The sequence below is a fragment of the Brachyistius frenatus genome, unplaced genomic scaffold (genome assembly GCF_029030835.1).
Source record: "Brachyistius frenatus isolate BFR_SWC_R1_liver_20210118 unplaced genomic scaffold, ASM2903083v1 Contig_1, whole genome shotgun sequence".
Classification (NCBI taxonomy): Eukaryota; Metazoa; Chordata; class Actinopteri; family Embiotocidae; genus Brachyistius; species Brachyistius frenatus.
The window spans coordinates 2,981,529-2,992,500 of record NW_027210600.1 but is presented as its reverse complement, the minus strand read 5'-3'; the positions used below and the strand labels follow the sequence as shown (position 1 = coordinate 2,992,500).

The window sequence follows — 10,972 nt, the reverse complement described above, 5'->3', positions numbered from 1 at the left end:
GGACGAATATATTTAAAAGAAAGATTGTGCGGAATATATAAAAGCACACTGGAGAAACACAACAAGCGAGGTGGGTTAAATAATTGAGAGAAACAAAGGATCAACGGAGGTGACGGGAGAAGAAGTGGGAGATTAGAGCTGAGCTTTAACTACACATGAATGAAGGTATCACAGAAGGTTGAAGAAAGGAGGTTAGAGGAAGAGCAAAGCAACAAAGGAATGGCAAAATGAGGAAAGCACAAGAATTAAGAGAAAACAGGAAAGCAGAAAGATAATGAGGAGGAAGAGAAGAGGGACGATAAGGAAAACCGACAGATAAAAAGGTGAAGGTCAAAGCGGGCGGTACAATGGATACATTATGTCTAAGCCTGCAACCTTAATGCAACCTCACGTAGGTCTTATTTACTGAAAGAAATAAAATAGAGGGCTCTCACCACATGGCCTGCACCGAAACGGGCTTGAAGACATGAACCCGGTTCACCGTTGATACGCTGAAGCCGCTGCGGAGACAAGAGAGAGACAGATGAGAAGCTGGATGCGCTGAAAGAGCTCAGAGTCATCTCACAACCGCTTCAAACGAGACCAACGTGTGGAGAATTCATCAGAGCTGTCAGTCAGCTGCCCCCGGGGGAGCAGTTAGAGGGGAAGTAGGTGTGGTGTCTTACCCGTCTCCATCCAAGTGGATCAGCGTGTCGCTCCACAGAGGTAGAACCAGACCCACCGTACAGCAACTGGCAGACAGATCAATACGGTAATCACAACAAAAAAAACAAGAAGCTCTGGGTCGACAAAACACGGCCGACACTCAACCAGCTGAAGAGTGAAGGATGAGAGGAAGGAGTCACAAGTTTAACTTTGACAAACTTTCACCACAAATACCACTGCAACCTTAACATTTGACTTTGTTATGATAATAAGAAGCATATTACAGTTAGATAATGAAACAACAGGGTTATTGTAAATATACTTTACAGAGCAGTGTGCCGTGGCTGTGACACTGACCTATCAGAGGACACGAAGTCCATGCCGAGCACGATGCTCTCCTCCGTGTCCTGTCTACCGTTGGTGGAGACCACCACCATGTAGCGGGTTACCTGAGGGTAGGCACTCTCCAGACGCACAGCCTGCAAGGAAAAAGGAGGAGACGGGGGAAGTGGACTGTGAAATCAGTTGTATAACGTCTTCTTTGGAGGAGCTTTCTAAAGCCATAGCAGTCCAGGGTTACATTGGCTATAGTGTGGAGACATCAATTTTTGAACAAAAAGCTGGCATTACAAACTGGGAATGGGGAGTTTGAGCTATACGGGCACTTATTATCCAGGGAGGGATTTAATTAAATGCTTCTGAGTTGTATAGGCTTTTCTCCAGGCAGAAATTTTGACCTGTCATTGTAGGAAAAGTACCGTAGTATCAATGATTCTCCTGCAAGCCATGAAAGTAAACCAGCATGTACAAAAGCAGGAAATTCCCTAAGTGGGATGCAGTCATCATTAATACACCTGTGCTGTCCCACTCATGTCATAACTCCGCCCTAAACACGGCCCACTATCCAACCGTTTATATGGAAGAAAACACAGAGGGGTCAGTCTGTCCACACTGTAAGACCAAAAGAAAACCTGGGGTTGGCCTGGGTGCACATCACTCAGAAAAGGATCAGCCAATCAGAGGAGAGGGTTTTTGGTTTCAATTTGCCTTAAAGGACAAAGGCACAAAACAGCCTGTTCTTGGTAGTGCTCCAGAGAAAAGCTACTGAGAGATGTAAAATGATATTGGTACCTAAAACTACAAAATTAATTTCTTGTGAAAATAAAGACTGCAAATAAAACACCAGAAAAGTGTAAAATATGGGACCCTTTAGTGTGTCTTACAAGTCTCGTTATCAAAGATGTATCCGAGAGGAAAGGCAAGAACACTTATTACCCTGAATTGTTTGGGCACTGTCTGTATTATGTAAGGGTGTCGTTGGTGGTGCAGATGGAGGAGTTAAGAAATTAAAGTGGAGTTTTTAAAACCAAAGTTTCAGTTCTTTGTGTTTGCACCTATGCTGTTGTTTGTGTGTGTGTGTGTGTGTGTGTGTGTGTGTGTGTGTGTGTGTGTGTGTGTGTGTGTGTGTGTGTGTGTGTGTGTGTGTGTGTGTGTGTGTGTGTGTGTGTGTGTGTGTGTGTGTGTGTGTGTGTGTGTGTGTGTGTGTGTGTGTGTGTGTGTGTGTGTGTGTGTGTGTGTGTGTGTGTGTGTGTGTGTTACTGACCAGCCGGATGGTGTCTTCAGGTCGCAGCACAGTGAACATGGTCTGAAGGTGTTTCTGGAGGTCACCTGAACAAAAAGAATTTTAACAATCTCATTTAGTTTCCGTTTCTTTGGGACCACAATCACAGTCTCGGTACCAGAGATCGTGTATCATCTCCCTTGTGGCACATTTCCAGTGAATGCACACTGCAATGTCCTTTCACTTTGGCCTAAATCTAAACTGAACTCTGAATACATCCGAGTAAAAGAAAAACAATCCTTTCTTCGTGAAACAAGCAAGACTGTCGATGCTATTTATAGTAATCAGCTCATTTCACATCACAAAGGTCTACAAACTCTCTTTTTTCGCAGGCAGCATCAGAGTTTTCTTTCATCTGTGATTTTCTGGCTTTATTTTTATCATCCAAAAATGCTTTCAGCTTTGAGAGATTTTTTTTGTTTAAATGTTCAACAAACATGATTTCCACCACCGAGCTCTCTGCGTTGTTGTGAAACAGTTTCAGTGACATCAACACGCAGCTGTTGCCCATATTACTGTCAAGGAATGTCTATCTGAAAACACACCCAGGCTTTTTAATCTCAAGTTCTTTGGTGGAGTTCATTTCTGGGGCCGAGAGTGAGAAGAGGTGGACGGAGGTGCTGGGAGATGGTGCAGCGCTAATGTGTGTGCAAGTCGTTACCTGTGTGCTTGTTCCTGCGCTGGCTGATGCGAGGTGCCGAGCTCGGCGTGGGGCTATTTCCCCTGGGCAGGAAGAGGGCTGCACCTTTAACTGTGAGGAAACTCTCACTGATACTGGAAGAGAAGAGGAAAAGGGAAATGAGTGGAAGCGTGAAACAAATGAGACTTTGGACAAGTTATCCAACCATATTTTGGTCTTTTGTGTCACTTCAGTAATCGTTGTACTGCATTTGTAATCACTTCCTTGCACACGCTGACCCCGACTTTTTCTAACAAGGAACAAGATGGGTACAAGAAAGAGACGAGTATTGTTGTGAGCTTATGTCCGTGTCACAATGCTCCTTTCAGCCGGCCCTCTGGTCTGCAGGCTCCCCAAACAGAGCCGACAGAGCGATGCAAGCAAAACAAGATCCGAGCCCCAATGTGAACTCAGAACACAATGTTCTCTGCTCCTCCACAGCTGGATTACACACACGGACTTACTCAGACTAACAGCTGGCAGTAGGGAGTGAAGGCGAGGGCGTGGGGGCGGGGGTGGGATCAGGGGTCCGAGAAGGACCCTCCTCTGCAATGTTTGAGCGGAGGAAAGCAGCGGCAGCACACAGCGCTGCGCACCAAAGCAGGTCGTATTAAATGGGGTTCTGTTCCTCAGTGAGACACTTAATCTTATTAACTGTGGCTGAGGTCACTGCACCGAGATGGAGGAGGACACATAATAAACTGAGGTCAGTGTTTCAGTTGGACACCAAACCGAGCGGTGTGTTCGCAAGTGTGAATGACTGCGTTTTCCGTTTCGATTCTCACGGTGGCACACGAACCCGAGTTACACAAGACGCCAGTAAAACGGGACAGAAGACCTGCTTCCACCAGGTGGAACGACAACCACGGGACCAGCGAACCATAACCTTAATGATGCTGAGTGAGAGCTCTCCCTCCGGGACAGCAGGCGATGAACGCTGAAGGTTGCGCTGCCTTTGTTCAGAGGATGCAGAGAAGGACAAACAGACTACTGTGAGAATTTAATGGAGTTTGAAGTAGCTTTTGCAGACCGAGGAGAAATCCCTCACTAACAAAATCACACTGGCTGGACGGAGACCACAAGTCAAGCTGGAGGAAATGAAGCCTATCGAGGACCACATACATGTGCAGCCATGATCATCACAACAATGTGGGTCTTAAAGGGACACAAATTTCGAGAGCATCCCCTTATTTCTACTTTAAAGCCTTTCCGTTGTGTTTTTAAATCGTCTGCTGGCTTCTTAAAACAGAATAAACAGAATATAAGCCTTAAGTTATTATTATTATTTTTTTAGAAGGTCGAATGTTGTAAATATGAGTGCAAGTTTGAACTCACTGCATGACAAAAATGGAACAAATTGTGCGGAGGGAGTTGAACAACCTGTTCTGCTGAAAATAAGGTTGGTTTTCTAGCCTCTGGGCCCAGAGACGAAGACGAGGAGCTGACGAACACACACACACGGTGACGATTAATCCAAAGGGAGGTGATAACATCCAAACCACGTAGATGTTTTGAAGTTTGCAAACATTTGCATATTTTGATGGGTAACCGCTGCGTTGAATTATCCGTCTTGCCCTTGGCAGCAGGCTGCAAATCTAAACTCAATGATCTTTTTACAGTTCATCTGGTTCTACAGTTTCACACTCTGAAAAAAAAAAAAAAACCTGGTGCCGTTTGTCATTTAGGCTTCCTGTCATCCCCCTTTTTCGTCTGTAACTTCATCTCTCTCTCCTCTCTGCAGTCCCACTGACCTTTCTGAGTTTTGCTGAGACCATAGATGTAGAGAATCAGGAGACACAGACAGCAGAGACATGGAAGAAAAACAAAACACAAAACTGGAGCCATGTGCTGAGTTCATTTCCCATAACCCAGCCACCCTTGACCCAAGCCGTTTCCTCTCTCTCTCCCCCGGTGCCACTTCCTCTACTCTGCATTTCTCAAAACTTTGTCCTACTTTTAATTTCCATCATTCTCCTCAGTTCCCTCTGTCCCCCCACACACTCATGTACTGTACTTGGCAAATGACCATGTATAGCAGTGCTACTGTACAATGACATCTGTAACGTAACACTGCAACTCTGCCTGAGATTCTCACCTTCCAGGCCACGCACGTGCATACCTGGAAACGTGCACTTTTACGCCCCCATGCAGACACACAGAGAAAGAGTAACGTAAGCCTTGACGCCTGGAGAGGTGGGGGGCTGTGAACGACTCTTCAAAATACACCTTCTAAAAATACAGTAGTCCTTTCAAAGTCTGGTCTATTGATAGACTGTATTCATAAGAGCACGGTCGACTTACTGTACAGAGAAGCTTCTCTCTGACAGAGCAGCAAAGACGCACTGCTGAGGTTCAACGTTGGAGCCTGATTAAAGAGACGGGGTTCAGGGGACTGGTAGAGACATACTGTGGGTATGGTTGTGGAGAGGCGTAACACACCCCGACACACACACACTGAAAACACAGCGCCCTGTAAACCACGCTGCATTGATTAGTCAATTAATCAACTGACAGGAAAGTAACTTTTAAAGTTAAAGCTGTAAACATACACTGGTTTCAGCTTCTTAAATGTGATTTGCCATATATGTTATCAAACTGAATATCTGTTTAGACTGTCATTCGTGTAAAGCAAACAATTGAGCTGTAGAAAATTATACAAGATATTTCCCACTATTTTCCAGTAGTTTAAAGATAAAATGATTCAACCGTTAATTAAGAGGATAATTTACAGATTAACTCATGAAAATAATTGTTATTTGTTGCACTATTTAACACAAACGACATATTTTCGTAGCGACAGCGAAACCAATGAAAGCACCGCTGCACCAGTGAGACCATTGCTATAGCACCATCAGAGACAACACAAGCCATCTGTAGGAAAATCATCCAGATAAACTACATTATGTGTACGTTGTGTTATGATGTAACACAAAAGTTACACAAAAGTAACACAAAAGTTACAGAAAACTGCCAAGACGGCTGAAAATGTGCAGTTTCAAACTGATTGAAGGGCAACAATATACACGGAGAAGAATAAAGGAAGCGGGGAAATGGCAATTCAATTTGACTCCAAAGAGTGTGCGACTGAGGAGATGGCAGATAAAGACAGAATGATGGGTCAGAGTGTGAAGCGGAGAGCAGGGTGGGTCATCTTTTGGCAAGAAGCCATGGCGGGCTTTGGTCTGAAGTGAAGCTGCAGGTACTTGTTAGGGCAACAGTCTCAGACACAATCATCGCTATGTAAGGACCACTCCACACAGTGGGCAGATAACTGGGTGACCCCTCCTCCAGCCTGTGCCCATATTAGTCACTCTTAGGAGCACAGTGGGATAAATATAGGGCCTGGCTCCATGCAGGGCCGGCCCTGCTAAGGCCTTATGAGTTTGCACCCAAGACAGATACAGCCCATGGGAAAGACAGGGAGTTAGCTGGTGTGTGTGTGTGTGTGTGTGTGTGTGTGTGTGTGTGTGTGTGTGTGTGTGTGTGTGTGTGTGTGTGTGTGTGTGTGTGTGTGTGTGTGTGTGTGTGTGTGTGTGTGTGTGTGTGTGTGTGTGTGTGTGTGTGTGCGTTTATCTACATGTCCACGCCTGCCGGCACGGCCATGGACATTGTGTCACAAGCTGAAGACAGACGGATGAGTAGAAAGAGAGAAGTCAAGTTTGTGGAGAGTCGTGGTGGCCTCAGTGGAACCACAAACTTCAATGTCCTCCTCTGAGTCTGGCAGAGAAGCTGTGAAGCACAACATCTCACCCTCCATATGTCACTCTCCACCAGTCTAATCGAGGCGTATTTCCACAGAAAGAAGTTTCCAAAATCATTACGAATTCAAAGACAGATTGTTGGGCAACGCTGGAAACACAGGAGAGCAGCAGATGGGTTAGCCAGAGCAGAGGAGGTCAGTAGTGACAAAGAGAAAAGCAGAAAGCAGGCCAAACTATACGCAGACTTTTCGTTAACTGGCACAGATGCCAGCTGCCCGGGTCTATTATCTTCTGTATGTTTGGGCAGGGAGTAGCACCTGTTTTGCAACCGTTATACAGTTTCTTTAGTGATCCAGCGAGCAGGCCGCAGGCCGAGCACCAACCACCTTCATGAACTCAACATACCTGAGCCAAGCATACAGCGCTATTCTGAGACGGATTCAGATTACATTTTAACTTCCAGTTAAGACAAACTACAGGGAAGGAAACAGAATTGGGAAATCCAGTGGACTATTTTTAATGCTGGTTAAATAAACCCAAGTACAATATAGCTCAGTTATTGGTAGCAATGGCTGAATAGGCACTTTGACTTCAACTTGAATAACTTAAATAAAACCAATAATGTTGCGCACTGTACTTTATAACACCTGGAACCTGGACACGCATTCATTTATAAGAACTATTAAGAATGCAATGAATAGGACCAGTTGTGATACACTTGGTAGCTCAGCAACTTCATGTGATTTACTGAATCTAATCACACAAACTTAAATGAAGGTATGGAGGTTATTTGCCTTTAGATTCACATCACAACACATACACATATACACATATACACATACACACACACACACACGTTCAGCTCTACACACAAACACTCTTGATGTTACATTTCTATCTTATCTGCTTCCTTTGGAAAACACGTACAAAGCACAAACACATGCCTGCAGCGGAAGTGAGAGGGTTTACTGGCACGTCTAAAAGTGGTGGGATAACAAAGGTGTTTCAGACGGCATTTAGTCTCAGGTAACACTTAAGTCCAGCGACGGCCTCCAGGATTGTAATTACTCGTAGAAACCGTGGTTCAACATTAGAGTCCAGCTGACTTTCTGGCACATAAACAAACAGACAATTTGTATACAAGCATTAAAAATGCCAACGCCCAGGCGCACACACACACACACACCAGCATAGGTGCGTAGTTTCAGTTCTCTTGTGCTGTGATGAGGAAACCTTCTTCATCCTGAGCAATACAAAATAAGTGATGATCAAAGCAATCACTTTGATTGTGCAATATTCTCAACAAAACCAGGAAGTCAGAGGATTCCCACATCTGTTGCTATTTACCAGACACACGACTACCACTGTGTGTGTTTGTGTGTGTGTGTGTGTGTGTGTGTGTGTGTGTGTGTGTGTGTGTGTGTGTGTGTTGCAGTAACATCTTCCCATAAACCATTCTTGTGCAAACTCACATAAAAAAAAAAATTGATTTCCTTAAAGAGTGGGTGTAACTCTAATAAAGGCTAAATGCTCAGTTTACTCAACCTCAGCCTGCAATCATGTGTAAAACAGCTGAAAAACAACACAATCGACATAACGTTCCAGTAAACCACACCTGACTGCCAAATGCACGCCACAAACCGCACTACTAACTGCAGAAGAAGAAAAAAAAGACACAGGAAGTGAATACATTGATAACCCAAATACTGACTGCATCAGCTTTAAATCCAGTTGTGGTCATTTCTACATAGATTTTTTTTTTTCCTCCCCAAATTTGGTAAACTAATCTGAGCCAGAGTTTGGAAACCCTGGAAGAAAGTAGCCTTTGATCTGTCCTGAAGGGCAGACTTGTTTTCACCCAATGTACAAGTCAACTAAACCTTTTACATCTCACAAGCAAAAAGGCCTCACTTTGCCTTGATGTCTGCAGACGAGGGCTGGAAGGTCTGGCCCTAAAATAAGAGAGATATTTCAGAGTGTTTCTGCCAGAACGATATTCTTCACATGACAAAATACTGAAAAATATTTGATTTCATGTCAAGAACATACAACTGCAAAGCATTAAGTGTTATAGTTTTACATGATGGCACAAACATAGCAGTTTGCCTTCAAATATTCAGTTAAAACGTACACGTTACTGTGGTTTGTTGTACATCTGATCGCTCACTCTTTGGGAACCAACTGGTCCACTGTGGAGCTGCTTTCAGCCATGTTTGCTGTTGCTACGTTACGCACATAAATAACATCGTACCATAATGGTGTGACATCATTAAGTAGACAAGTTGAAACATCGCCATTATCACAAAAAGAAAAATCAGTCAAAATGCTATCAATACGATATGTCACACTCCGACAGCAGAGACATTACAGATGACAGATAAGATCACTAAGATGCTTTAATCATATTTATCCAGGGCATAAAGGGTCTGCTGACATGAGGGGCACAACATATTTACATTCTGGCTTTCTGTATTTAGGTCAAACAATACCACCCGATCAACCGCCAACTGTGCAAGTATTTTTAGTGGAGCCTACAACTGGGTTAAAGAAGACTAACTGTGTGATAGGATTCCTGAAGTAAGTGTTACAAGCCAAGTGGATGAAGGCCAATTCAGGTCTGCCTCCAAGAACTGTTGTCTCACAATGAGTCACACACCTCAGACATGAGCTTCGTTTATTTGTGTACCATAAACACCGCATATTTTATGCATAAATATAGAAAAGCTTAAAAACATCGCTTACTTTTTTTCCTTCTTTAACTTTATTTAGGCGCTATTCATTCAAATTAAAGTTCTTACCTCCAACTAAATAACAACTAGCGTCATCACAACAGACACTCTTGTGCCCAAACAACCAACAACCAAACACGGAGGGACAAAACTTCCCCACCCACAGCTCGTCTTAATATGGCAGTCGGGTGACGTATGCTCGTCTCCGTCAGGTAATGTGCCATCTCTCCGTGTCAGAACCTGTGAAGCAGGTAGGATGATTCACACAGCATGCACAGCGTTTATGTCTTAGTAAGGTCAACAGGGAGCACAAGGATGAGGATGAGTAAGATCCTGCCTACGTCACCAGGAAATCCATTCATCGCTGCTCTCGCAGAGCTTACTCATCGTGTTCAAGTCTGTCATAAAAGTCCGTCATAAATCACTGCCATGACAGTCAGTCCGTATTTAATGCTGTATAAACTGTGTGACTTTACAAACAGCAATTCAGTTTCAGACCGTTTAATTATTTGGAAGTGAAGTTTCCTCTGAGCCCGCCGCCGCATGGCAGCTTTATTCTGTCCGTCCCCGTCATATGTATGAACCGGCTTAAGGTGGACAAACGATCAGACTATACAGCCTGTTGCAGAATGTAGTGTTCCCAACTTACAGCTGGTTGATCTGGTTTTTGGACACCACCGCCTCCTCGCTGAAGTAGGGCACGATCTTGGCCCCGCAGCAGGAGCAGAAGCTGACCGCCGACGAGCTGTCGGAGGCGGACACCGTGCCGAGGGTCATGCCGGTGGGTGGTGGTGGTGGTGGTCGGGGAGCGGAGCGGAGCAGGGAGGAGGGGGTCAGGTGTTCTCGGTCCAGGGGAGAACTTTTACTTCTCTCCCTCAGTCATGTGCTCCGACATTGCGAGGAGCCCTCTCCTTTCCCCCCCAAAAAAAAGTCTTTCGTGGAGTTTTAAGATCGCAAAATCAGGAAAAAGTGACGGGAAATATTCCGGGAAATAAGCGCCGCCAAAAAAAAAAAAAAAAAGATATTTCCAAATTGGGATTTTGTTGTAATAAATTAACTACCAGAGTTTGTTTGTGCTCCTGACTGCAGCGGCTGGCTGTCCATGATTTCCTAAGAAAGCCCGTTTAAATAAGTTTCCGTACCTCTCTCTACACATCCCCGTTTCAAACACAGACAGTATCCTCCGCCGCGTACAGTACTGAGACATATGACTTGGATCAAACTCTCACCGGAGAAGTCATCGGAGGGAGGAGCTGGAGAGACACGTGTTTTGGGGGGAAATGCGGGGAGCCAATGAAGGCAGGAGGGAAGTACGACAGCCCGCAGCAGCACTTCTGCAGTCGGCTGGCAAAGTGGACACCGTGGGAGTTACACCAGCAGGTTGTTAGAGGGAAACCTACCGAGTGTGGTGTTTGGTTAAAAGCTGGAGACCTTAAGGTACATGTTTGCCCAGCCGCAACAGATTGCGTAATAATGCGAGTCAAAGGAAGGAGTAATCCATTTAACCGTAATATGTTGCTAAAACTGGAATCAGCAGTGACCCAGCAGCTGGTTGAGTGTCCTGGTTCAACGGGGTCAAAAGAGGATGTGTTCATTA

The 10,972-nt window shown here is 44.7% G+C and overlaps 1 protein-coding gene across 2 annotated transcripts in view; it reads right to left on the bottom strand.

Annotated features, from left to right (window-relative positions):
• The window catches only part of ssh2a (slingshot protein phosphatase 2a), a 33,869-nt gene that overhangs the window by 10,620 nt on the left and 12,277 nt on the right, over positions 1–10,972 (bottom strand). Inside the window, exons 1-6 of one of the 2 annotated variants that reach the window (XM_069700506.1) lie at positions 10,025–10,568; positions 2,928–3,040; positions 2,249–2,313; positions 1,003–1,124; positions 666–731; positions 435–500 (exon numbers count right to left, since the gene is read on the bottom strand). In XM_069700506.1, the coding sequence (XP_069556607.1) occupies positions 435–500; positions 666–731; positions 1,003–1,124; positions 2,249–2,313; positions 2,928–3,040; positions 10,025–10,152 (560 nt within the window). In that variant the 5' untranslated portion in view covers positions 10,153–10,568. Of the gene's footprint in view, positions 1–434; positions 501–665; positions 732–1,002; positions 1,125–2,248; positions 2,314–2,927; positions 3,041–10,024; positions 10,569–10,972 lie in introns of those variants that run through there. The other variant, XM_069700596.1, reaches the window with a different exon arrangement.